The following is a 27,880-nucleotide window of genomic DNA, read 5'->3' on the forward strand; positions in this document are numbered from 1 at the left end:
CCCCCTCACGGACGGCGATGACACGGTAGTAGACGTTCTGCGGTAACGATGCGGCGTCAATATTACTAAATACTCGGAGCGCGATAAAATCATGAGTTTTTTTTTGCACGACGTGGGCACATGTGCTATAGGAACGATGGTATTTTTTCATAATTTTTGGTGATGGAGAAGTATCCGAAAAATTCCCTCTACGCGGATTGCCCTTCGCGCGTCTACGGCTGTGGCCGGCGGCCTCCGGGGGCTAGCATGCCGCCAAATCTTGCGCCGGCGGCCTCTCAAAAGTCTGGAAGTGTTGTGGCGGTTGCAAACGCCCGGCACGCGTGTCCGGGGTGTGCCCCCCTCACGGACGGCGCCGCCGCCGGCACCTGGAGGGGGGAAACGGACGCGTGGGGTCTACACGAAGGGGATCTTGCTGTGGGTCTGGCCCGGATGTTGCTCCAAAGTGTTCATATGGGCTGACCTAACACAACCGGGTGGGGAGGTCCACTGGTCAAAGCCCGTCCGTGCAAAGTCAAAGGGGTAGATCCCGTGGTCAAACGCTACAAGGTTAGGCGGGACGGGGGCACTGGGGGGGGGGCGTAGCAATGCCACCGGAGCGTCGCACCGGGCCCTCATACATGCGGGGTGGTGTGGTGGCATGTCCGAAGAGGCGGGACGCGTCTCCGGTGCGTGGCCCCCCTCACGGACGGCGATGACACGGTAGTAGACGTTCTGCGGTAACGATGCGGCGTCAATATTACTAAATACTCGGAGCGCGATAAAATCATGAGTTTTTTTGCACGACGTGGGCACATGTGCTATAGGAACGATGGTATTTTTTCATAATTTTTGGTGATGGAGAAGTATCCGAAAAATTCCCTCTACGCGGATTGCCCTTCGCGCGTCTACGGCCGTGGCCGGCGGCCTCCGGGGGCTAGCATGCTGCCAAATCTTGCGCCGGCGGCCTCTCACAAGTCCGGAAGTGTTGTGGCGGTTGAAAACGCCCGGCACGCGTGTCCGGGGTGTGCCCCCCTCACGGACGGCGCCGCCGCCGGCACCTGGAGGGGGGAAACGGACGCGTGGGGTCTACACGAAGGGGATCTTGCTGTGGGTCTGGCCCGGATGTTGCTCCAAAGTGTTCATATGGGCTGACCTAACACAACCGGGTGGGGAGGTCCACTGGTCAAAGCCCGTCCGTGCAAAGTCAAAGGGGTAGATCCCGTGGTCAAACGCTACAAGGTTAGGCGGGACGGGGGCACTAGGGGGGGGGGGGGGCGTAGCAATGCCACCGGAGCGTCGCACCGGGCCCTCATACATGCGGGGTGGTGTGGTGGCATGTCCGAAGAGGCGGGACGCGTCTCCGGTGCGTGGCCCCCCTCACGGACGGCGATGACACGGTAGTAGACGTTCTGCGGTAACGATGCGGCGTCAATATTACTAAATACTCGGAGCGCGATAAAATCATGAGTTTTTTTGCACGACGTGGGCACATGTGCTATAGGAACGATGGTATTTTTTCATAATTTTTGGTGATGGAGAAGTATCCGAAAAATTCCCTCTACGCGGATTGCCCTTCGCGCGTCTACGGCTGTGGCCGGCGGCCTCCGGGGGCTAGCATGCCGCCAAATCTTGCGCCGGCGGCCTCTCACAAGTCCGGAAGTGTTGTGGCAGTTGAAAACGCCCGGCACGCGTGTCCGGGGTGTGCCCCCCTCACGGACGGCGCCGCCGCCGGCACCTGGAGGGGGGAAACGGACGCGTGGGGTCTACATGGAGGGGATCTTGCTATGGGTCTGGCCCAGATGTTGCTCCAAAGTGTTCATATGGGCTGACCTAACACAACCGGGTGGGGAGGTCCACTGGTCAAAGCCCGTCCGTGCAAAGTCAAATGGGTAGATCCCGTGGTCAAACGCTACAGGGTTAGGCGGGACGGGGGCACTGGGGGGGCTGGCAATGCCACCGGAGCGTTGCACCGGGCCCTCATACATGCGGGGTGGTGTGGTGGCATGTCCAAAGAGGCGGGACGCGTCTCCGGTGCGTGGCCCCCCTCACGGACGGCGATGACACGGTAGTTAGATACATAGTTAGATAGATAGTTAGATAGGTAGATAGTTAGATAGATAGTGAGATAGGTAGTAAAAAAATTTGGTTAGATGAGATGCTATATGTTGCATACCTTGAAAAACAAATTGGTGACCATGATGAATATGTGATGGAGATGATGAATATGTGATGACAATGATGAATATAGGTAGTAAAAAAATTTGGTTAGACGAGTAGGTGATAATGATGATGATGAATATGTGATGACGATGATGAATATATTGTTAATGTTGTTAGTTTTTTTGCCTACATGATGCAAAAATAAATGAATGCATGTTTAAATGTTTTAAATATGCTCTATGAGTTGTGATGTTCTATTTTTTTGTCGCGATGGAATTTGCAGGCTTTGTGGTTTCGCATTTCATTGGAGTGACCGTTGTCCGGCGCGTTGGTCCCCCTGAGCATCCCTCTGCTGTTCGACTACTTCCTCTACAGCCGAGGGTGAGCTACAAGTCCATCTCCTCCAATTTTTCATATCACTAGATTTCATTCTCAAGTCAACTGACGTAACCTAGGCGTCTCCCGTCTGAAAGGGTTGCATCGATAAATATACATTCAATTGCATATTTATCACCGCAGCTCTTTCGGATTGTCCAGCGTTTTCCATGGACAGCCCGAGGATGTGTAGATTGGGTATGTTCTCCATGTTCTACCCCGTTCTGAGATAGGATTTCGGCGGCGCCTCCCCATTGTTCTCCGGAGCACATTCTCTCGGCTATTTGCCGAGACGTGTATCTGGAGAACAGCGGGGAGGTGCTGCCGAAATTTTGTCTCGGAACAGGGTAGAATGGAGAACGTACTCAATCTACACATCCTCGGGTGGGATTAGGACCCATCTTTACCTATTAGAGATGTAGGTGGATTAAACGCGGTAGAAACTGAAAATTTGATGTGATTAATTTAAGTGAATCCTTAATTATGTTGTGTGGGTTGCAAAAAAGCAGAGGATGGCAGATAATCAGTGGATGTACAGTGGTTTTATCCGTCGGAATCGAGTAACATCAGAGTGGATCACGAAAACCGATGTGTATTTGAAGGAGATATTCCGTCGTCCAATGAGAATTATCCCACCATGCCCCTGTGCGAGATGTGCCAGACGTCACCGTAGAAATCAGACGGACATGAGTGAGCACCTTCGCACGGACGGATATATGCCAAACTTTGACATGCCGCCGATAAACATAGCCGAGCAGGACCGTGGTAGAGAGGAGGTGATGCGACAACGCATCGATGGATATGAGGACGACGGGGTCAGGGACATGCTAGATGATGTCATTGTTGCAGAAACGGCAAATGCGACACCTTCAGAGAATGAACCGGAGGAGCCGGAGGCAACCGCAAAGGCCTTCTTGGAGGTCTTGGCCTCGTCGAAGAAACCTCTTTATGCGGGTGCGAAAATATCTCAGCCGGATGCCATCTCGCAACTGATTGCAGTCAAGGCTGAGTACGGCTGTAGCCAGAAATGCTTCGAAGCATTCCTGGGAGTATGGGCTAACAGCCTCCCTGAGGGTCATGAACTGCCGAAAAGCATGTATGATACAAAGAAAATCATGAAGGCACTCTCTATGGATTATGAGAAAATAGATGTTTGCCCGAAGAATTGCCTTTTGTTTAGGCACGAGTATGCGGATGACAAGTACTGTAGGAAGTGCGGTTCGTCTCGGTACATTGAGGTGGTCGGTGAGGATGGTGAGAAAAAGCAGCTAACCATGGGCAAGGGGAAGGCCGACGGCGTGGGTTTCCTTCATTTCATTAATTTACTAATTGCTTCTTCTCTTTTCAATGCAGGTTCGTGGAACATGGGCAAGGGGAAGGCCGACGGCGTGGGTTTCCTATGCAAGGTCGTCGGCCTGCCTAGTCGGAGTGGGTCGGAGTGGTCGGGCAAGTAATCCTCCCCCTCGGCTACTTGACGATGACTCCTCACAGGGAGGTCGAGGGAGAGGTGCCCCTAGAGGAGGAGGGGGCGGGGGGAGAGCCTCTAGAGGACGAGGTGCTGTGGGAGAGCCACTACAGGGGGTCGCCGCCAGAAAGAGCGCACCCTCACCGACTTAGGGGTGTTGTCTTCGAGGCCCTCCTCTAGTGAGGTACACTCTAGGGAGGAGGAGGAGGTGGTGGAGGAGGAGGAGGAGGAGGTTGGGGAGGAGGTTGGGGAGGGGGAGGCAGGCGAGGAGGAGGGTGGTGGCGGGGATGATGGTGGTGACGGGAAGAGGGTTGACAAGAAGGGGTGGCTGCGTGGTAACGCAAAGCTACCAAAGCAGGTTCCGGCTACTGAGGAGCAGAAGTGGCTCATTGAGCCCACGGGAAAAGAGTAAGTGGTTCATTATTTTGCTTGTCACATGCTTATTCCGGTTGTTATTTATTTTGCTTGTCACATGCTAATAGTTCATTCTTTTGCAGCAACTGGATATATTCTAAAGGGGTCCGTATTCCCAATGGCCTCATCACCGTCTTGCTGAAGTTATACTGGCCGGGGTTGTACTGTCCGGATCCAGTCAGGCAGCCGGCTCGTCGGGTTTTGGCCACGAGCTAGGACCACTGGGAAGTGGCCCGCCACGCGGACCATGAGACCCATGCCAAGGCCGTGATCACTACTTTCTGGGTGAGTTCTCTTCAGAAGAACAAGTCCATTCTAGTTTCATGAAAATGATTTAACTCATGGCTTCTTCCATTCTTGTTTTCATGCATGATTGTAGAAATTCTATCGAGTTCTTCCGGAGCACAGGGCTAGAGCGGACCAGATCGTGCTGCACCAATGCAAGAAGAAGGCCCGCCAGATGCAGTACGAGGTGCGCTATGTGGCCATCTCCACATACTACCACGACTATCTTGGTGTGAAGATGACCAAGGAAGAAGCGCGGAGGATGGGCATTACCTTGGAGAGGCCCGAGTTCTTGGCGGTAAGTATAAAAGATTTTTCATTATGCTTTCATATATTATGCTTTCATTACCTTGTGGTGCTTTATGCTTTATGCTTTATGCTTCCATAACACCAATTTGGACACACCTACATGCCATTATGCTTTTATTATGTAGGTGTGTCCAAATTGGTGTTATGGAAAAGACGAGTCCTGGGCGGCATTGGTGGATCATTGGTGTGATGAGGCTGGAGCCTGGGCGGCTATGAGAACCAAAAATAAGGCTAACCGAGGGAAGGAGGGAGTACATGCTCAGGGAAACCGAAACCACTATCTCCACAAGGCAGTTAATGTATGAATAACCCCATTAAACATTCTTCTTCTTCTATTTACCATCACTTTCTTATGTATGACTAACCTCTGTTTGGTGGTGCAGGAGGAGAAACTGAAGCGGCCGCTCTCAGACATGCAGGCGTGGGAGATCGCCCATACGCGGAAGGACTCCAAGCCTGGCGAGCCCCTGTACTACGGCAAGCATACCGCGGGGAGGAAGCAGGCCTACTCCGAAGCGTATCTGAAGTTGCATCCTGACACATCTGACCCCATTGCGGCGCCTCTGGACGACATGGCGGTGGTGAGCATGGGGCCCAAGGAGCACGGTCGGGAGGCGGTTCTCGATGCTGTGATCACTCCTAGTATCTCCTACACACAGCTTCGTCGGATCGACCCGAGCCTGACCCAGCGCACGAGCCAGCCAGTGACCAGTACACAGTCCCTCTTTCAGGAGCAACAATCTGTAAGTATTTTCCCTCTTATCTTCATTGCTCACTTTATTTTCCGCATTTAGTAGTTTTATGAGTTCCATCATGTCATACCGTAGGCCTACCTGGAGTACACACGCCAGGAGACCATGACGTGGCATCAGAGGCTTTATGAACACCAAGTGCAGAGGGATAGCCAGATGCAGCAGGCTTTTCAGGATATGGCGGCCGGCAGGTGTCCTCAGTTCCCTCCAGCATAATGCCCTCCAGCACAACCAGTGCTGATGAGCTTTGAGGAGTTTGTGGCACAGAACGCTGGCCCCTCGCCGGTTAGTTCATCCCCAATCTATTCACCAAAGCATGTCATGCCTTTCAACACAGTCATATATCCCGTTAATATGTCTTTTCAACATCCAGGGAACAGGTGGATCTACCGTTGGCGGTGGTCTTCGCAGCACTCCCGAGTCACGGAGCCCGACCACTCCGATCCACGGAGGCGGAGGCGGAGGTGGAGGCGGTCTTGGCGGTAGCGCTGCCGCTAGCAGTGACGACTTGGGCTTCGGCCGTCTTGGCGGTGACGACCTCCGTGGTGCTCGATGATCCTTGTGTGTGGTGATGATGCTGGAGATGACTTGTGTGTGGTGATGATCATTTAAATGACTTGTGTGCTTCTCTATATGCTTATGCTTATGTTGGTTGTGATGATGTTCATTTAGAGACTTGTGTGCGCTGATGCTTATGCATATATTGTTGTGATGGTGCCGGATGATATCCGTTGTGTTTTATATGTCTATCCCATCATATATATCTGCTGTGCTGATATGTGCTGTTATTTGAATTGAATTGATTTGAAAACAAACAGAAAAAAGAAAAAAAAGCAAATGCAAACTATGCCGACGGCTAGGCCGTCGGCATAGGGCTAGCGTGAGCTCCCAGTAGCTGACACGTGGCACCTATGCTGACGGCCTAGCCGTCGGCTTAGATTAAAACTGTGCTGACGGCTTCGCCGTCGGCATAGGCGCCCACGTGTCAGCTACTGGGAGCTCTGTATGAAGGACTATGTCGACGGCCTGGCCGTCGGCTTAGTTTCAAATTATGCCGACAGCCAGGCCGTCGGCATAGCCCTGGTCCTAGAGCAGCGGCTCGTCGCCACGTGGCACCACTATGCCGACGGCCTGGCCGTCGGCATAGTTTTTAGACTAAGCCGACGACCCTGGCCGTCGGCATAGTGGTGCCACGTGGCGACCATTCGTTGGGCAGACTTGACGGCGGCCGCCGTTAGGCGTGATGGTTGCCGACGGCCAGGGCCGTCGGCATAGATGTACGGCCCCCGTCGGCGTATCATATATGCCGACGGCTTTTCTATGCCGACGGCAACCCTGGTTGTGCCGACGCATATTATGCCGACGGCCCTATGCTGACGGGGGCCGTCGGCATAGGCCTATCCCGACGGGACTCAGGGTTGTGTTCACGTGCACGTAGAGTTGGCTGCATGTGTGTGCACGTAGCTGCATGTGTGGCAGTGTGTGCACGTAGAGTTGTGTTCACGTGCACAATGCAAAGCAATGGGTTGTGATTAGTTAGCTGCATGTGTCGGTCTGTGAGGAGTCTGGCCGGCCGAGTTGTGTAGCAGACCAGAGATGGAGAAAGAAGCGGGCGCAGGCAGTTGCGGCATGCACCAAGTGAGGGCTTATCCATCTGCAAAAACTTGGGAGTGACTCAAAGTCTGTACGTGTGAGCAGTTAGTGAAGAGATTAGTGGGTCAAGCCGTTAGTGGAGAGATTAGTGGCTTGACCGGTGCGTTTGCATGCTAGCTAGTGCGTGTGTTGGCTGCTCTATTTAATCCCGTGTAATCCAGTTCATTCAGCGTGAGAAGATATAGAGAAAAGGCACAAGTGTGCGTGGTGCCAAGTTCGTGAGTGTCTCTTCTACCTCCTGTGCGTGAGTTCATCTCCTACCTTGGGCAGAGATTACAAATTATACGTGTCAAGGTACAGCAATCCTCAACGGCAGTAATTGTTTTTTCGAAAAAGGAGAAAAAGGGATCCGATCAAGGTATAGGGTTTTACTTATATCCAATGTACAAGCATATACTAAGATGAGCTCGAAGCCTGTGGATTAACTGAAGATTCAGTGCACAAGCTTATATTTGAAGAACGCTAAGCTAGGAAGAAAAGACAATCAGACCTAAGTTCTGTCCCTTGCCACCGTCGTCTCCCATCTAATCCTACATGGGCTTTGCCGTCCTCCTCTCATGGGGAAATGAAGGCAGAGGAGTCATGGTTTTCGGTGGAGCATCTGGCCTGGAGGAAGCAGCTTGAGGACAACGGACCATGTCAGTCCCTCACCGGCATTGACAAATCCATCGGACAGGAGGGCAAGCCACATGAAATGATGGTTAGGAGCAGGCCCAAATCGGGGGAGCCGCAAAATCCCAACTTGCACAAACTTACATGTCCATATTGCAAGATATATCCGAGAAGAGCAGGAGAGGAAAAATAGAGGGGATTTCTTCTAGAAAAAAAATGAACATGTGTTGATCTGTGTATGAATTCTCATCTATTGCCTGTGAGATGGATGAGCGTTAGAGGAGAAGATGTCAAGAGCGACTGACGTGGACACCGAGCTTGACCTGGCTCCGTCGACCTTGTCCACCTGGCGGTGCTTGGGGAGGATAGGGGATACGGAGAATGACGGATCTGGACACCGAGCTCAGCATGGCGCTGTCGGGCCCGACCTTTCGGGTGTATCGGAGCAGGTGGTCCATGGCCTTAAAAAAGATTGAGAGTTCATGGGTTGGGTGGGAGGTGCGTGAGATGGCAAGTAGTTAAGGATGTGCAACAATCTGCAATGATGGACCAGTGAACTCGGGAAACTAGGCTGGGTTGCGGCAGTGCAGAATTCGGCATATCTGACGCGAGCCCATTTGAAAATGATCTAGCATGTGGAGGCTATATAGTAGACGTGGAAAACACAGCATACAACCAAAGGCACGGCTGACAAAACGAATGCACGTTCTTATGATACACTCGATCTAAAATCCGCAATATGTGCATGCATAAATGGCACACTAGGCTATGAAAAAGCTTGATCTAAAACCATAGTTGACATCTCTAAAACTAAAGGGGAGAGCATGCAATAATCAGCCAACAGGGCAACGAAGGAAAAGGCCGGCCATCACGATGAGGTCGGTGATGGACCACCAGTGTATATAAGGTAAATCAATCAAACCGTGGGAAAACAAGAAAATCTAAGTGGGGAAAGCGATAGAACAGAACCCCACACATGACTACAAGGGTCGAGATTGTAGTGGTCACACGAGGACAAAATGATTAGCTTGGGAGAGACAATTTGCCCATCTATTTTTTTCGAAAAGGGAATTTGCCCATCTATTAGGTTTTTCAGATTTGGCAAATAAGAAAAAATATATACTTGATGAGGCAAAAGCAATACACGTGGGTTATGACCTCTCTAGAGGGTCACATACATGCATAGGAGTGTCACTTTGAAATTGCTCAACTAATTAAGGAACATGGGTAGCATAGGAGTGTTACTTCCGCTGGTTCGAAGCAAGCTTGGCAATGAGCTCCTTCAAAATGGAGGGGTAGGTCGTGTATACATGATCCCAACCATTAGTTGTCATTATTGCTTGCAAGCACATCGGAGACTGGACTTGGATAAACTTCAAGCACACCTCCTTCAATTCCTGGCAGTGGTGTTGCTCGGCTAGAGCAAGAGTGGACATCACCGAGAGCACACCCATGTGTTTGGACAACTGCCTCACACAAATGCATTTGAGGCGTTGGACGTCATATTTGTCAGCCACTACAAACAAGTCTCGGAGCCATTGCAGCAACATTTCATCTTCTATTGCTTCCGTTTCTTGTCCTTCTTCCATAAGTTGTGACATTTCATCCTCATCCATGTCGTCATACTCCATCATAGGGAATGAGTCTGTGTAGATAAAGCTAAGCAAGGCCTTGAAAACTTTTGCTTCCATGTCTTCAATCTGTATGACAGCAGGGGTAACAGTGCCCTCCTGCATTGGGCCAAAGAGTTGCGCCATGAAGACTTTAGATCGGGCTGCAAGCACACATCGATGTGCGTCGAATGTCTCGCCGTCAACCTCAAACTTCACATCAGTGCCCACCTTGTTGTGAAGGAGATTGTTGAAATGGTGGTGCATGTCAGGTAGGAGCACCTCGGCTCCATGGCCGCTGGCATCCTGGGGATTGCAGACCATGATGTCACACCGAATGGTGAAACAATCATCCTCCCCTAGATATACTGATCGTTCAAGGGCGTCTCTTCTCATAAACGTACCACAGCCCCAATAAGAACCATTGAAGAGGGATCTGCGTGTTTCGCTTTCGCTTTCGTGAATGTATACTGGGTTCTGCTTCTCAACCTGGTCGACGAAACTGAAAGTGAACCTGGCATCCACATGTTTCCTGTCACCACCGTCGAGGCGGGATACATAGAGAGAAACAAAGTCCGAGCAACTCGAGTTCTCGCCGTTGGGATAATACTTGATGGACCAACGACGGCCTCCTACCCCGAAACCACGAGACTCGATGCTCTGGCCAGTGGGTGTCTCCTTTTTGGTACGCGAGTAACCTTGGACCACAAGCAAGTGGTACCCGCATTCGGAGCGGGTCTCGACAAAGGTCGTGGTGGAAGGGCACAACTTGCCGTCCTCCAATATAGATACACCGGCAAACGACGACATGATGGACCTACGAGTCCGTCGGAAATCTGTCTACTCAGTCACGAGATTGATAGCAAGTTGGAGAGTTGGGATCGATGAACCGGGAAGGGCAAACCTGGTCACGTCCGTCGCTCCACTAGCTGTGCACCGACGTAGCTCCCTTGTCGCCGGAAACAGAGAGGGTTTGCACCGGCGGCTGGTAGTTGTTGATCCAAAAATTCTCACGTTTGTTTGTCACGGTTGTTATGTATTACGTGTGTATATATACAGCGCCGGGTAATGTCCTAGACGGACACTAACTAACTTGAACCTACTATTCCTACTCACAAATACACGGACGAGGACACAAAGTCCTGATCGGACACACGGCAACACTTGCCGCATTAGGTACGGCAACCTGCCAAATTGCACATGCTAATTGTATTTTAGTTTTTTTACAGACTTTAAGCAAAACTTATCTGTAGTAGTAACTTCGTAGATTTAGTCAAAAAATTCCCACCAAAACTTTCCTACATTTGTGTGGAACATGTATCAAATTAATTAACGAAAATGTTATGCATCTGATGGTTGCTGGGAATGATTCCAACGCGAAGTGACGACAGTCGTCTGATTGCCCGCACGAATCAGGATGCAGATTTCGTTGACACGTCACCAGATGGGAACCGATTGGTCGGAGCGATGGAGGGCGTGACCTCTTTTCTTCGCGTGCCTTCACTCCTCTTTGACTTGCTCCTGACGGGGAGAGAGACGATTTCGTTCCCAAATGCCCCCCGGCTTTTATCCATTCCCAGCAACAATTTACACCCGGCGATAGCAACAGGAACGGCGCTCGTGCCATCACCACCATGGCTTCTCATCCGTCCCCGCATCAAGCGGACACCACCTCCTCCACTGTGCTGATCTGCCACCACCGCCATGTCCCACGGGCTGCTCTTCCCCTCTGCCTCCACCTCCGGTGTCGCATCGCCATTCCGTAGTTTTGATGTTGCGAGATCCATGGGAGGCGTGACTGGTGGCGCAGCTCCATCGCCGTCGCCCCAGGTAATGGACCTTCTCTTTGGCAGTCACAAGGAGGAGACAATGCTGGACGCCTGGCAATGCTGCATCGCCATCCCGTGGTTTTTTTTTTTGAGAGATCCATGGGAAGATGCGAGCGGTGGCTCTGCTCCATTGATGTCACCCTAGGTGTTGGACCTTCTCTTAGGCGGTCATAAGGGAGGAAACGGTGTTGCACGCCTGTCGGTGCCAAATCTTCATTCCATGGTTGCTGTGGCGAGATCAATGGGGTGGCATGGCTCCATTGGCGTCATCCTTCATCCACTCCGGCATTCGTAGGGGAGCTTGGTTGAACCTATGCGAGCTCACCCCCTAGTGAGACAACACTCGGTGGCTTCTCATTTGAGACGGTTGTATGACCTGATGTTGAGTTGATAAAGACTTGACTTGTATCTTTAATGGTTGTAGATTTTCGGAAGGATTAAATACTTATTTATTTATTTATTTATTTCCATCTCTTTCATTTCTACGCCTCTATCAAGTAGCCAATCCTAGCCGTCACCACGCGTTCCAATCACCGTTCCCTCCTCCTATGGCTGCCTCTCGGGAGACTGATCATGGAACAACTCTAGGCACTTGTCATGAAACAATCCAAATTTGGCAAAACAACTCTAGGCACTTTTTTTATAAACAAGTGATTCTTGGCGGCAGAAAACTAGGCAACTAGGTGGAAGGCATGATGACCTTTGGCTACAGACGCAAGCACTTCAAAATATCACATGTGGAATATGATGTTATTAACTTCATGAGAAGATTAATTTTTTGAATGAGTAGATCCTTTGATTATTCATTAATTTGATGTATTCATTTCTAGCTCTATTATGCTGCAATCATGCTAACTAAAATTCCTAGATATGACATTACGCAACATCATTTCACAAGACAATACATGGATTGCGAAATCCTATATCACTTGTTTCTAGATTTAATATTTAACCATCATCATGCAACGTCGTATCTGACGTCTTGACTCGCTCCCACTGCTCCGGCGCCATCCCCTTGGAAATCTCTGATAAAACCCTGGCCATGTGTGTCTCATCTTCTTTTCTGCACTTGATTTCTATCGATTTCAGCTTCTTGCACCAAAAAACAGTTGGTGTAGTTGAGCCATGGCATTCCGAAGATGCCGTCTCCTTCCTCCTATTCGTCGTGATTGGGGGAGCTTCAAACTATGGTTGCACATGTGAGATTATTTGATTAGCTAGAGTGGCAACAAGCCTAGAAATTATTGAAGGAAACAAAGCAAGCATAGGTGTCATGCGTGCATGTTGCGTACTGTGCACCGGTGCAATGCAAGCTTTTCCAAGTTAGGTGTGTTTCTGAGGATGCTTGTCAACACCTGGTAGCTCAATCCAACATCACATTCTTCTAGGTGCAAGTTTGTCAAGTTATTCAACACTGGGAATTCTTGGGACTCCTTCTGAAGCAATGCCTGAAACACACACACATAATATATATATATATATATATATATATATATATATATATATATATATATATATATATATATATAATGAGATTGGCGATCGAGTGCATGCCTATGAATGCTTACTAGATCCTCGTATCATATGACCATAATATTTATGATAATTGTATAGCTAAAGGACATGTTTCTAAGTTTTGGAATAATTAAATTTCTAAATGTGGTCTTCAAATCTTGATCATGCGATGCTTACCATGGTGATGAACCCGTGTACATGTAGGCTTACAACATTGTTAAGGAGGGCTAGGAAGCCACTCATGGATTCCAAAAACTTGAGCTTCTGGTTCTCCCAAGCTTGGTGAGCGGGCAGGTGGACGTCGGCGGCCGTGTCCGTGAGCCGGAGTGACGCCTCAGTAAGTGCCGGCAAGTGATACCGTGGGGCCAGCCCGAGTCCGGCTATGAATTCGAAGCTGCTCTCCCCGCCATACATGATGTCGAGGCGGAGGGAGGCGAGCCGGGGGGCCTCCAGCCCAGGAACGACGGCGGCAGTGAGGGCTGAAAGTGGGGCGATGACAGCGAGGCGCCTGAGCACGGGCGAGGCGAGGGAGAGAAGGTGCATCATGCACCTCTCGGCGTGGAGCTCCTGGAGGGTCGGGCAGTACCGGCCGAGGTGCTGGAAGAAGCCGAAACTGATACTGGCGCCGACCAGCCGCAGGGTCGTCAAGCGGCTGGTGAAACCAGCGGCGCACGCCGACATGCCCCGCTGCTGCCAGAGTCCGTCGGCGGCGGCGTAGCTGAAGGGGTTTGGGGGCGGGAATGATACGTGTGGCTTCCAGGAGACCAGGCTGTGGCCGGCGTTGGTACCGTGGATGCTGACGGCGACCGGGAGGTGGCGGAGGCCACGTCGGATCCACCTGCTAGACGTGGCGGTGTCGCAGCTAACCACGTGCAGGCGAAAGGCGTCGAGCCGCGTCCCTGGCGGGATCGACGTCAACGCGTGGTCGACGAAGTCCTCGAAACGGTCCCAGGTCTGGCCGTCGCCGGCGAACTCTCGCTCGTCGATGTCGACGACGGGCACGCCGCGCCACAGGTTCCTCCACCGCCGCGACAGCACGCCGGTCTGCACGGCCTGCCGGAAGCCGAGCAAGGAGATTATGACTTGCAGGAGGCTGTCCGGCAGGTCACCAAGCCGGTCAGCGCCGTCGGCGACGTCCACGCAGCGGCGCTTGCAGTCGGCCATGAGGATCGGATCGGGTCAGGTCGCGTCGTCGCAGGGATTTAGTTGAATCGGATCAGAACAGAATTGCTTGGAATATTGCCGGCTGGTCCTCAAATAAAAAATCTGACGTTTGTTTGTCACGGCCGGCCTATGATCTGGCTATATGTGTTACTATAATAACATGGCCGAATCATGTCCTACTCGGACTAATCTAAACCTAATAAACAAATCAAAATAAAAAATACCCAATTTCTAGGCTACGTGTGCAAGAAGGAATCTCAACCAAAGCCACTATGTAGCACGTGCTGGTAGCAGGCATGACTTGACGCCTCCACATAAGACGCCGTGCGTAGCATCCGCCGAAGTCTTCACTTGTCAGCGACATGCACTGTCCGATGACTCCAAAAAAGACTCAAGTGTCACCTGCCGAGCCGCATGGAACCCGATCTGTTGATAGAGGGGACGACCCATACCGTCGTCGGCCCCAGAAAGGCTATCATTGCCCATGTAGGCTGGCGGGAGGCTGTCCGGCAGGTCGCCAAACCGGCCAGCGACGTCGGTGTCGTCCATGCAGTAGTGCTTGCTGGCATTGTAGTCCATGAGGATCGGATCGGCTCGCATTGCGTCGTCCGCTCGAGACGCTTCACGGTGACGGGATTGAGGTGGTCTTGTTGAGTTGAATCGGATCCGCAGGAACAGAAATTGTTGGAATCCCGCATAGCAATAGCGACTAGAAATTTCGGTTAGTTTAGTCTTATTTTTTTGTGAATCGGTATTGAACTTCGTTTAAGTAAGTTTTATGTACTTATTTGAACATAATTTGTGTTTTTGTGCATCAAATTTGTGTTTGTGCTGCTCAAAAAAAATTTACACTGCAAAATCTTGGAGATTGACTAGAAACGATAAACTTTTAGAGATGCAAAAGTGCTCATCTAAAGATTACTCGGCCGTTTACCCCTATAAAACTTAGGGGATCGGCTCGAGTTGTCCTTACGGTGACCACATTTCCATCGTTTCAGTCTTGAGAGCATCTATAGCTTGCTTTCTCAAATCCTCCTCAAACACGAATGCGCTCGGTCAGTGATCAGATAGGAGAAAGAAGAAAAAAGTGATCCAATCGAACCCCTCATATCATTCCTATACATCCAGGTTGTCCACGAACCCTCATATGAGACTCAATGTATGGAGGACATGAGGGCTCGCGGACTCTCCCGGTCAGTCCGTCGCATAGGATGTGACCGACCCCAGACCATCTTTTCTGGTATTATTATTATTTTTCTCCCTCTCTCTTCATCTTCATCAATCACATGCAAATGATCGGACATGAACATAAGAAAAAGAAATGGCGAGTATGGTTAAATGCAGGAACAAATGGGGACTCAAAATGGACGGACATGTCCTGGCGCGTCTGCATGCGTTTAGCGGGTGGATTTCCTATGTCTCTAGGCGACACCTATTGATGGCTTCAGTTATCCAAAACAGGGGAAAGCAGAGTAAAGAACTAGTAATATGGCAGTTGAGTACTAGCATACAATTGTCCGGTTCCTAGCTAAAAGTAGCTCTCGTGCATACAATCGTCGCCGTCACCGTCGGAGTTTGCTTCTTTGTCCGTCGCTTAAAACTGCAACTTAACAGTGTGAACCCATACCATATATGAGATATTTATGTGCCTGACTTGATTTCCTGTGTTTGAATCAGAGTATCAGACAGCTGCTGTATGCTATTTATTTTGTGTAATGCTCCATTGTTGTTTCATTGTTGCCATTTATAAGTTTCTTTCTGCATACACGTACGTAGGTGGTGGTGTGCTCGCACATCACATCAATTGGACTGGCGCCGATCAGGATTTGTTGGCAAACTTAGGAAGCAGCTTTCGCGTACCTTCTTGGCTTGTGACTTTGATGGTTCCAAAAAAGAGGTCAAGGACTCTGTTAGCACAAAGTTCAGACAGTGATGCCAAGGGGGTCGATGATGCGAAAGCCGAGCTCAAGGACATTGTACTGTGCCTGCGGGACCCAAAGCATTTTGGCGATTGTGCATACACCACGCAGTCGACGATGCTGGGGAGCACCAGATGGAGCGCCTCGGCACCCACTGGCGGCGCTGTAGCTTGATTACAGGCAAACACTGCATACTTGTTTCACTCCAATATCTCATACAAGATGTATGTATGTACATTGCTAATTAATAATCCACCGATGCAGGAATTGTTTTCAGACAAATAATAATCAAGTCTAGCTACTAGCTAGAGGACTACATGCTTCAATCTAAAGCTATGCCTTATGGTGGAGGAAGGAAGACGCCTCTTATGATGGATGGACATGGACTACATATATATACCAGCGAGCGAAATGCCTAGATCATCCGAAAACCATGCATCTAGTCATGCGATTGGTTCATGATATCCATTGCTTCGCTTTCTCCTCACATGAAGAATGCATGCATGTGTGAATCTTACATTTTTGCATGGCTTTCGGATGCATGACTCAACCTGATAACATCCGAGGAGGCATGCTGATTTGTCTGAATTTTTCGGACAGAGTAAGACGACACGGCGTGTTCAGCCTTCAGCGGGAGCTGGACAATGCTTCAGAAATTCCTCCCATTCATGCTTCAGAAATGCTGAAACAATCACCCTTTAGATCCGCGGACTTGCCGCTGCCCGGCTGGTGAAGGCGTAACTCAACTTGGCCTCCTCGCCATCGCCATCACTCCCAGCATTGGGTCGGTGCGGTGGAGCCGCCTGCGAGAACGTGGCCGCTTCTGCTGCTGTTGCTAGTGCTGGGGACGTGAGCGGCTCCTTTTTTTTTTGCGGGTGAAAAAAAAATAAAAAAAATTGGTAGCGTAGCCATAGCCTAGCTAAAAGGGTTGACGCATGCTTATAGTAAATCAGTTTGCTGCCAACTAAATTGGTAGTAAGAGATACATACATGTACAGTTATCAATACTTACATTGATTGATCCAATATAATCAGCTGGTTTCCTTGCATACGTTCATTGATTAATCCAATATCAATACTTACATTGATTTCAGGGGCGTCTATACAAGTATAAGGTGAAACACATCAAGGCAGGAACCTTCAGAAGAAAGAAAAATAAATGTTCAATTTATCCTTGTATATATACGGCCAGGCTCATCAGTGATGAAAGGGGAAAAAATATTTGATATTACTTTCGATTTGTATATTGATATTCCTGGTGTCGTGGCTCTAAAGTATGGTTCAGATATCAATAGCTGGTGTGTCCTTTGTACCAATACCTGGTATGTCTCATTTATACTTCTCATGTATTTTGTTGAATTGTGTTTGAAGATTATACGTAACCAAATGTATTACCCATTTTAATCTGAATACATATAAAGGACCAGCATTATTGCCCACTAATATGATTTGAAACAAGTTCAGCCTAACTAACTGGATTTTGCTATTCTGGTCGGAATCATTCAGCGCTCCTGAAAAATATTCGCATCGGCGTTGACCTGTACATAGCCGGCCTATTCTTCACAATGAGCTGTCCAACAAATATCACTTGAGGCAGGCCTTGCCAGGGACAGGGAGACGTACATGCATGAATCCTAAGCTTCAGAGTTGGCGCCGACCTGGCTTCCATGAGCTGGGGACAAACCTGATCACATCCGGTGGCCGCTGCGCCGACCTGGCTTCTCACCGGAAACTTTGAGGACACCTGAATTTGCATACATTCTTCTTCTTCAATAAAAGAGTTACATGACACGGAAGGCACAAAGCAATAATAAGAGACAACGCATAGAGTGATATATGAGGATAAAAAGACTAGCTGTGAATCTTACAGATTGCTAGTTTGACGCCTAACCATATATTCCATGAAGAGACAATTTGTTATGTTGGATTTTTCTGATTCGGCATATAGGCTAATTTTACTTGACGAGAAAAATGAAAGCAAAACACACACACTACGACATCTCTAGAAGATCAATTTGTCCATTCTGTATAAGATTATCACTTCATGTATAACTAGGGAACATTTGTACCATATAGGAGAGTGTCACTTTCCCTGGTTCGAAGCAAGCTTGACAAAAATCTCCTTTAAAACCGAGGGATAGGTTGAAACTACGTGATCCCAGCCATCAGTCGTTGTTATGTTTTGCAAGCACGAGGGGGGTTGGACTTGGATAAACTTCAAGCATGCCTCCTTCAATCCCTGGCAGTGGTGCTGCTCTGCTAGAGCAAGGGTAGACATCACAGAGCTCACACCTATGTCATCAGACAACTGCATTTCACATATGCGCTTGAGTCGTTGGAGACCATACATGTCTGCCGCCAGAAACAAGTCTTGAAGCCATTGCAGCCACATTTCATCATCTATTGTTTCCTTTTCATGTTCTTCTTCTAGAACTTGTGACATTCCTTCCTCCTCCATGTATTCCTTCTCTATCTCAGGGCATGAGTCCGTGTAGATGAATCTAAGCAACACCCTGAACACATTTGCTCCCATGTCTTTGATGTGTATTACACCGGATGTATTATTGCCCTCCTTCATCATGGGACCAAAGAATTGTGCCATGAATACTTTGGACCGGGCTGCAAGCACACAACGATGTGCGGTGAAAGTCTCGCCACTAACCTCGAATGTCACATCAGCACCCACCTTGGTTTGAAGGAGAATGCTAAAATGTTGGTCTAGGTCAGGTAGGAGCACTTTGGTGTCGTGGCCACTGGCATCTTCGGAATTGGGATCCTTGCGAACCATTACGTCAAATCGGATAGTGAAAGAATCACCCTTTAGATGTGCCGATCGTTCAAGGGCATCTCTTGTCAAAAACTTGTTGTTGCCCCAGGCAATTTCACCGTCGAACCTGTGAACTTTATCAGTTGCACAAATGTACATGAGCGTTTGCCTCTCAACCTGGTCGACGAGACTAAAATGGATCCTGGCATCCACTTTGTCTTGGTCGTCGAAAAGGGATACAAAGAGAGAGATGTAGTTGAGCCGTTAGGGTAGTAGTCGATTAACCACTCATAGCCTCCTACTACGAAAGGACCAGCACTGATGCTCTCGCCCATGGACAGCAACTCTTTGGTGCGCGAGTAGCACTGAATCATTAACAGATGGTGGCCACTGTCCGTGCCGGGGTCGACGGCCGACGTGTTGCAAGAGCACCCCTCATCATGGTCTTCAACGATGGATACACCGGTGAACGATGACATGACGATCCTATCGCTGTCCGTGCGGAGACACGGCTACTCCCTTCGCTGTGCGCCGACGTTGCGCGTCGTCGGAAACAAAAAATCTCACGTCTGTTTGTACGTCTGGCTGTGTATTGTATATGAACACATGGCCGACGCATGACACCAACTAATTTGAACCTACTCCTACTCGAACACGATCTATCTCTAACACTACGTAGTACAGCTCCTCCGACAAGCAACATACAAAGCCCTAACATAATCGGACTTACGTCCTACTCCAAGTCCATCTCTAACACACAAAGTCCTAACCGGACTCACGTTGGGTACGGCAAGCTGCCAAACTGCACATGCTAATTCAACTCTAAGTTTAATTAATATATAACTTTTCAAATTGGACCAGCCAACTCCTAGTTAGTAGTCCATCTGTGTGATAGGCCTGGTCCGTCCAATTAAATTGCGATCGTGGAGTGTGCAGGAAAATAGACAGTCTTATTTTGTTTAGTCCCACATTGAGTGGCTGTGCTCATACTTGTGTGATTCCTAGATACTTGTTTCACTCCAATACTTGTGTGATTCCTAGATACTTGTGCAGGAAAATAGACAGGATTACAAGCAAACACTCATACTTGTTTCACTCCAATATCTCATACTACAAGATGTATGTAATGTTGCTAATTAATAATCCACCGATGCAGGCATTGCTATATAGCTAGATGGCTATTACACCCGATATTTGTTACTAGTGGAGGAAGGAAGACGCCTTATATTATGATGGACTACACATATATACCCGAAATGCCTAGATCATCCGAAAGCCATGCATGCAGTTCGTTCATGGTATCCATTGTTTCTCGTTCTCTTCACATGAAGAATGCATACATGCACTCTTTCAGCTGGAAACGGCTGCTGCATTTTGGGCTGACCAACTTTAGGAAAAGTTCCATTTTCCCGAACAACCAAGCTGTATGTGGTCACCGAGGGAGATGACCCCAAAAATCAGGGTCACGTGGAACCTTTAATGAGCTCTAATTCTTGGTCCAGTTGACCTCAAGTGAAACATGTCTGTCGGCGACTACACTTGCACAAGAGCAAGAGTATCTCTGCTTGATTGAACCATTCTTAGGTTATCGATGACGATATTGCACAAAGATTGTCTGAACTCTGAAGCTAGTCGAAACTACTCGTTTCACATTTCTTTTCTTGATTCAGATAATTCAGTTCGTCCTGTTAACAAAATGCGGATAGTATCCTACAATAGATAGTGTATAAAATCTAGCTCCTTGCAGATTATATTGTTTCAGGTTTTGACTTCTTGATCTTGTCATTTACTAGTATATTGTTACTGATTAATGGTCTCATGCATAACTGACTCATTATTTCTGTTTATTCAACCTATACGGTAGGCTGCAATACCCAGATGTCCACGCAGAGTAGCTAAACCTTGCTCTGTTTTGTCGACGAGACAGGGGGAACCTGCCTGTTCTGGCTTCCCAATTCTATGATTCAGAACTGCTGGAATCGTGGCCTCCAGCTGGAGTGTCTCTCTTCTGACATTCATTTCTGTGGTGCTTGCTGGATGAAGCATTTACATGTAGGGGTTCTTGCGATGGGTTGATAATCTTCAATTTCTTTTGGAAGATGATGCTCTTCGTATAAATGAGAAGGCAATGGTTCTTGTTATCTTGTTCACTTCACCATTTCTTTTGTAAGATGATGCACTTCGCTGTCTTTCACTTCACCGTTTCCAGCTGCATTTCTCTTAGATGAAGCATCAGACATCAACACTGATTTGGTGGCGCCGGTCATTATGACCGGGGCTTAAGGCAAAGAATAGAATCCATGAAAAAGTTCATCAGTTTTGGAAAACAATCACGCATTTCAAAAAATTCATCAATATTTAAAAAAGTACATGGATTCAGAAAAAAAGAAAGTTTAATAGTTTTTAAAAAGTTAATCAAATTTGAAAAATGTTCATGGAATTCGAAAAAAAGTTTGTGAAGTTGAAAATGTTCACAACCTAAATTTCATGCATTTGAAAGGTTAGAAAAATTGAAAAGAAAATAATCATGAAAATTATAATTAAAAGGCAAAAAGGAATAAAGAATAAAACCCGGCCCAAAACACTCCCAAAACAAACACACGCAAAAATCGGCCGGGAAGAGAATGCACTACAACTACAGTCCTAAATACTGAACGTAGTACTTTTTTTTAGAAGATACCGACTGTAGTAAAAAAAATAGAAGATACTAACCGTAGTGCATTTGTTTTTTGAGGGGTTAAACAATACTAACCGTAGTATCAAAGGGATTTCTTTTCAGGGGGAAGCACATTTGTTTTTTTAGGGATTGAGGACAGCAACTAACAAAAGAGTGTTCATTACCAGCCTCCCAAAGGGTCATTTGGCGCGCTCTCAGCCACCGCCATGTGTCGTGCTCTGAACGTTTACTTCGGAATTTTTTTCCTGCACATATTTTCAGCTTTTTAGAAAGGGTTTTTTCGGGGGGTTTCGACTTTTTGGTTTTCACCGGTCTTCCATAGCTTTTGGATCAAAAAACAATTTATGCAAAGAAACATGTTTTCTATTTTTTTTTTCTTCACGAGAGGCACGGCGGTGCCTCTTTTTGAAAGGAAAAAAACATACTCCCGATTCAGCTTTTCCCTTTTCGAAAGAGGCATGAAAAAAAAATAACATTCGGATGGAGCGCCGAGAGCGTGACACATGGCGGTGATCGTAGCGAGGGTCCTGAAGGAGGGCTCGTTAACTAGTTGCTCCCGTAATTTCGGGATTTGAGGAGGTTTTTTTTTTGAGCAAAGGGATTTGAGGAGGTAAAGAGAAGAAGAAAGGGGCGACGAAACAGCAGCCCACTGTGAAAGTGATGCTGGGATATGGTGGCCTCCCTCCCACAGAAGAAGAAGAAGAAGAAGAAGAAGAAGAAGAAGAAGAAGAAGATCCCTCCCCGTCCTCCGGCGCCTAGGGTTTGGACCGCCGCCTCCGCCGCGCCTCCCGCCCAAGCCGCTCCACCCCAAGGTGAGGTGCTCTACACTACAATTCTTCCATCTGGTAGCCCTTTCACTGAATTCTGTCATCTGCACCTTGCTCTCACTGAATTCCTCCGTTGATTGATTGGGCGCATACATTTTGCTTCCGTTGATGGTTTATAATTTCACTTCTCCATCTACACGGCTAGGCTAGCGCAAAATCAACTAACTGGTTTATAATTTCACTTCTCTGCATCATGTTTGCAGTGACCAGCTTCTGCCATACTGAATTACTTGGTATTTATTCTAGCGTTTGCTGCTCAACGGCCGGTCAGTTTGTTGAAAATTATGCCCGCCTGCTTTTAGTTTCAAAAAACTCAAGCACATATTTGGCAGCAGCACAAGTTTATAAAATGTAGTACATGTCTTGCTTGTGTGCCTCCTAGAATGGCCTCGCTGCTGAAATGAAATCTGCACACCTTTATTTACTTATGCTGTCCTGGCTGACTAGCTCTTTGGTTCATGTTGGAATCACGGGTTCATGCATTTTTTGGTGGACAATCTTCAGTGTTGACTTGCTCTTCTATCTGTACCCAACAATCTCCGGCTTGCTGAATCTACTTGCTTATCTTTGTAACTGACTGGACTACCATGCATCAGTTTCACTATATATATATACATACGCTTTCCAATTCTGTCTGTTTATTCCTATGTTTTCTTATTAATTGTCTTGATAACTTGATGCTTTCTTTCTTTCTTTGTTTCTTGGCAGTCAATTCTTAACACTTCCACATCCAATCTTCCAGACTCATCCGGTCGTCGGCCATTCACAACATCCTTTTCTGGTGGTCAATCTGGATCAGTTCAAGGTTTCGCATACGATACATACACTAGCTCCACCGCACAATCAGTTCAATTGAGCTGCAATCAACTCAGTTGGTGCTGGCATCTTTACAATTGAGCTGCAATCACTGAAGGTGAGGAAGGCGTGTGATGATTTTGTCTTTGACCGTTTGGTTCCACTTGTCACCTTCTACACTCCTATGCCCCGAGGCCAAGGCAACCACCAAAATATGCTCGTCTCCAAGCCCAGTGAGGAGGCAGGTGGTGAGGAGAGGGGAGAAAACACAACAGCTGTTCAACAAGGGGCCCAATGCTATCAAAGAGGGAGTAACAGGCTCTCGGTAAGTAACTATTGCCACATTTTATACTGTTGTAACTTTTATGTGATGTAATCTGCATGTGTGACAGTTGGGAAATTATATTATTGTTCTAGTCAAGTCACAAACTAAACTTTTATGTAATCAGCATTTGTGACAGTTAGAAATGAAAAAGATGCACCTAACTTGTTTCAATGAAAATTTATAGGTCAGCAAAAGCGGAAGTAGATGCAACATTTTTACATCCATTGGCTTGCCAAAATGCTATTATATATAGCACCATACATACACCAGCCTTTGATCCAGAAAGTCGCATCTTCTTTCTTTTTTTCGGGGGGCAAACGCAATGTCGCATCTTGATCAACCGTTTGGCCTCCTCCGTTCGGCCAGAATTACTTGTCGCATAAACGGATGAAAATGGATGTATCTAGAATTAAAATACATCTAGATACATTTATTTCTCTGATAAGTATTTTCGGACGGAGGGAGTACCTAACAGCAAACATGGCGCCTGCGCCTGCTTGCTGGGGCAACAAGTAGAGCTACATGCCTATTCTATTCTGATAAGTAGGTAGGGTGATTAACAAAAACCTAGCAGGTTACTAGATGCACGCTTGTCTTGATAATAATGGGATAATTTATACATGTTGGTGCTCCTTATGAATTAAGTTGCTTTTGGGGTCCAGTCCAGGGAAATCGTCGAATGGCAATTTATTTAAGAGAATTAAACTTGCAACTGATTCCATCCATCCATCCATGTTAATAAATAGCACATCCTTGGAGCATTACATTACAATAATAATAAATAAACAAAGCTCTATGTAGCTATGTTGGTCCAGTCATGCATCCAAGTGAATGTTTATTGTGTAATCATGTAATTTTCCTGCACCTGAAGCCTTTTCTATTATATAGTCTGGACCTTCCAAGTGCTCACCTTATCTTGTGTTGTTTCCACAATAGGCTACAGCTGCCGTGTCGAGCACTTTGAGTTGTCTGATGAAGAGGAGGAGGAATTGACAGGCGAGGACGTGGCGTGAGGCGTGACATAATAGAAACTGAATTCTGTAGCTGTTTGTGTATCATGGACGGAAAAAATATCAACTCCTCTCAACTTGTGTTCTGGCTTTCCTCAACTGGATGCAACAGCGTTTCCTCAACTTGGATGATGGATTAACCTGCTCTACTCAAGTCGTGTCGTGTGTTTAGGGTTTAGGTGTTTCCTCAACTTTGATCGCCCCTGGAAAGCTTCTTGTGGTTTGTTTGAGTTGGCTGCTTGACTGAATGGAACATAATTCACTCGATATTTCATCATGTCTGTCAAAATCCTCCACTCCACCTCTGTATTTAGTATTTACTGAAACCCGCATCTTTTGCGTACTGATCATCAAGTTATGCTGTAATGGAATGAGATTGTGATCATCATATATATGGTAATAGTACCGTGCAATGCCCTCATCAATAAAATAAAAAATTGTGATTTCACAACAATCGATCTTCGAAAGACGGTTGGGTTGGTGATATCCGTAATCAGAGCAAGATTTGAAATTTAAATGCCACACCGACTACACTAGTAGCATAAACAAACAAACACAAGACAGCTTCCAGAATTTCTTGGTCTATTTCTACCACATAAAGAAAAGACTAGATCCACTAGAAAAGAAAAAGTATCTGTATCTAAGATTTTTCAGTCTGGATGGTCAGGTCATGTATCCCTAGATCGTCATACAGTCCATGCACGTATTCGAGCACCGATTCATCATCACTGCTATTCTTCACCTGCACACACACCCGATGCCCCACTTCAGTCATTCGATCACTATCAGGTATCAACAAGTCAAGTTTGCTGAAATTTATCTTGACTTACCCGGATGGAGAGGCAACCAACAGCATGACCAGGCACAAGCTCCCAAAACCGAGCCTGGGATACCTCAGAGACATCCTCACAGGCAGTAATCTGGAGAATGATACCTCAGCCGTGTGAAAGGTGGCGTTGCTAAACAAATAGCTATTCAAAAAAGGTAAGATGCTCACCTGTCTGCCGCACTTGATGAAGGCTGAAGGTGGCACGTTGCCAGGCGCAATCTGCAGCAGGACATTGCCTGTGGCTTTGAACAGAGGCATAACAAGCATGAACACCGCCACCGAAACTATTCCCAGGCACAACACCTCTGCGTTCTCAATCCTAACAACAGAAGCACAAAACATAAAACATGTATATTTAGAGATTAAAAAAAGGCAGCTTCATGGTAGTACAATATAAGAGCAAAGGATTTACCCCAATGAAAGAAACCAAGAAGCTAGTATCAAGCCTGCACTGGGAGAGAGTAAGAGATGCCCAGTGTCAATTAAAAATACATGGGTAGCAAGACAAAGGCGCAAAAATATATCCAAAGGAAAGAAAAGATGCATCACGGCAGTTGTGTATGTTTGTACCTCCGCACTGAATCTGCCAGAACATGCAAACAGATGGAGTGATGGTTCATATCCTCTGCTTTCCTGTAAACTAACATTAACAGACAATGATACGTCCATTGATCAGTCTATTTTCAAATTATGATGCTTAGTAAGGGCAAGATGTATATCCTGACATTTCTGCCAGAGACAGACAGGATACCAATCACCTGCAGGCATACCTATGTTGACACGAGCATAGCTCCGAAAGAACCAGACACCAAGTAAATTGACCAAAAGGTTTGTGACTGCAGAAACAATGAGGTAATGCCTGAAACATTTTTATAAGAGGAAGAACAAATTATTAGGACAGCAAAGAGTTTAGATTGATAGGCCATGGCTGATGAAAAAAGGCAGTAGATGCATGGAAATAAAAGTTGACCAAACAATTCTCGGTTTCTCAGGAAAATAATGTAAGAGGCCACAGAAGTTGGACAGCAGATAATCAACTGCGGTGTATCACTGGGTAGAAATTGTAGATGCAATTTATCTTTCATTTTAAGCACTTTCCTCTGAGAACACAATTTAGTTACCCACAATGATGGACTGAACCAACACATACTTATCATACTAGTACGATGCAACATAATGCATTACAGTGACTGGAATTTTCACATACGATCTCCTTTGTTTCCTCCTAAGGTAAACACATTCGACAACCAACATAGAAAAAAAATATTCGGACAGCGTCATCTGTCAGCATATATAACTGGTGCTTACTTGTGCTCAGATTCATCCTGCATAAACGAATGCAGCGCTTCGACAGCCAAGGAGAAAGACAGGAACAGCAGGAACAGCTGTCTACATAAACAACCATATGGAGGCGGTCAAAACGTTAGCACAAAAAAGGTTAGAAAGGCCAGAAAGTGTGCCACTTAGTGCAAAGAAATTAAACAAACAATCCAAAGGGTCACCCAGTATGTAATGTAAAGGCATCAACAGACTGTTCCAGTTTTGTGCTACAAGAAATTCCAGCTGTTGTTGCTGGCTTACTTGCTACATACAAAATCATAAGAAGAAAAGATAAAAACAAGGGTTGGGTTTGTGCTGCCTTGCAATGAAGCATATGTTTTTATCATAGCATGGTGTTTGCACATCGACATCGGTGTCGCAGCGGAAACAGGGGAGGTTAATTTAAGATGACCAGGACATTGACAATACATGTAAATTGGAGTTGGCAGCACTGCTACTTGGTTTTTGCTACTACATGATTTGTCTCCCTAAATAAGCTCTATGCAAACAAGGATGTCAAAGAGGTTTAGAGTTGCGACGCTTACGGCATTGGTGAAGGCGGCGAGGACCTCCAATCTCTTGTACCTGCACATGATAGGATAGCAAAGTCAGGGGCACCAATGAATCCAACTCAACTGAACTGAAACTGAAATTCAGTGCATCTATCTATCTATCCATTAGGCAAAGGAGCTTGCTTGATATTATACCCGTAGGTGTATGTGGAGTCGGGCTTGGTGCGGGAGGCGGCCATGGCGAAGAGGGAGAAGGAGAGCAGGCCGCAGCCGAAGGTGAGGTGGAAGGCGTCCGAGACGAGGCCCACGCGCCCCGTGAGGAGGCCCACGGCCAGCTCCACGGCGGAGTAGGCGGCGTTGAGGCCGAGGAGCAGCGCGAGGCGGCGCATCGGGCGGGTGGCGAGCCACCGGTACCGGACGTCGGGTGCCTTGGGCGGCTGCGCGATGGGCGCGGGCATGGAGATGGAGGAGTCGGAGCGGGCGAGGCCGGGGCCGGGGGGCCGCGGGGAGGAGGAGGAGAAGGACGGCTGCCGGGAGTAGGCCAGGCGCCGGTCTCCGCTTCCCACCACGCCGTAGTTGGGGTTCCACGCCCGAGGATCCGCCATCGCCATCGCCATCGCCGGCGCCGGAGCTCGAGACGATGTTGGGGAATAGATCCGGCTTTGGGTTTGGGTTTGGGTCTGATGGGCTTTCAACTTCGTGGGCCAACCAGTCAACACCAAAGGTTGACTCGTCAACCATTCTTTGAAAAACAAAAAAAAAAATCATATATAAGAG

General features: G+C 47.6%; 2 protein-coding genes and 2 pseudogenes across 2 annotated transcripts; all 4 read right to left on the reverse strand.

Annotated features, from left to right (window-relative positions):
- Positions 1–9,245: 9,245 nt before the first annotated feature.
- Positions 9,246–11,320, reverse strand: LOC147967242 (BTB/POZ and MATH domain-containing protein 3-like; annotated as a pseudogene).
- A 1,000-nt stretch (positions 11,321–12,320) lies between these two features.
- Positions 12,321–14,122, reverse strand: LOC147967243 (MEIOTIC F-BOX protein MOF-like). Its single transcript, XM_087527533.1, has 3 exons — positions 13,136–14,122; positions 12,736–12,891; positions 12,321–12,628 (listed from the first exon to the last, which is right to left on the reverse strand). Exons 1-3 carry the CDS (start codon positions 14,120–14,122, stop codon positions 12,392–12,394), a joined length of 1,380 nt encoding a protein of 459 aa, XP_087383659.1. The 3' UTR covers positions 12,321–12,391.
- Positions 14,123–18,124: 4,002 nt separating this feature from the next.
- On the reverse strand, positions 18,125–19,806 carry LOC147967244 (BTB/POZ and MATH domain-containing protein 2-like; annotated as a pseudogene).
- A 5,049-nt stretch (positions 19,807–24,855) lies between these two features.
- LOC147967245 (Cation efflux family protein) lies at positions 24,856–27,776 on the reverse strand. The gene is made up of 9 exons (XM_087529374.1): positions 27,299–27,776; positions 27,137–27,176; positions 26,580–26,656; positions 26,042–26,130; positions 25,842–25,911; positions 25,684–25,722; positions 25,440–25,590; positions 25,273–25,362; positions 24,856–25,184 (listed from the first exon to the last, which is right to left on the reverse strand). The coding sequence occupies exons 1-9, from the start codon at positions 27,718–27,720 to the stop codon at positions 25,083–25,085; spliced, it is 1,080 nt and encodes a 359-aa protein (XP_087385500.1). The 5' UTR covers positions 27,721–27,776; the 3' UTR covers positions 24,856–25,082.
- Between the last annotated feature and the right edge of the window lie 104 nt (positions 27,777–27,880).

Source organism: Triticum urartu, chromosome 6A, assembly GCF_056163025.1.
Source record: "Triticum urartu cultivar PI428250 chromosome 6A, HENAU_Tu73, whole genome shotgun sequence".
Taxonomy (NCBI): domain Eukaryota; kingdom Viridiplantae; phylum Streptophyta; class Magnoliopsida; order Poales; family Poaceae; genus Triticum; species Triticum urartu.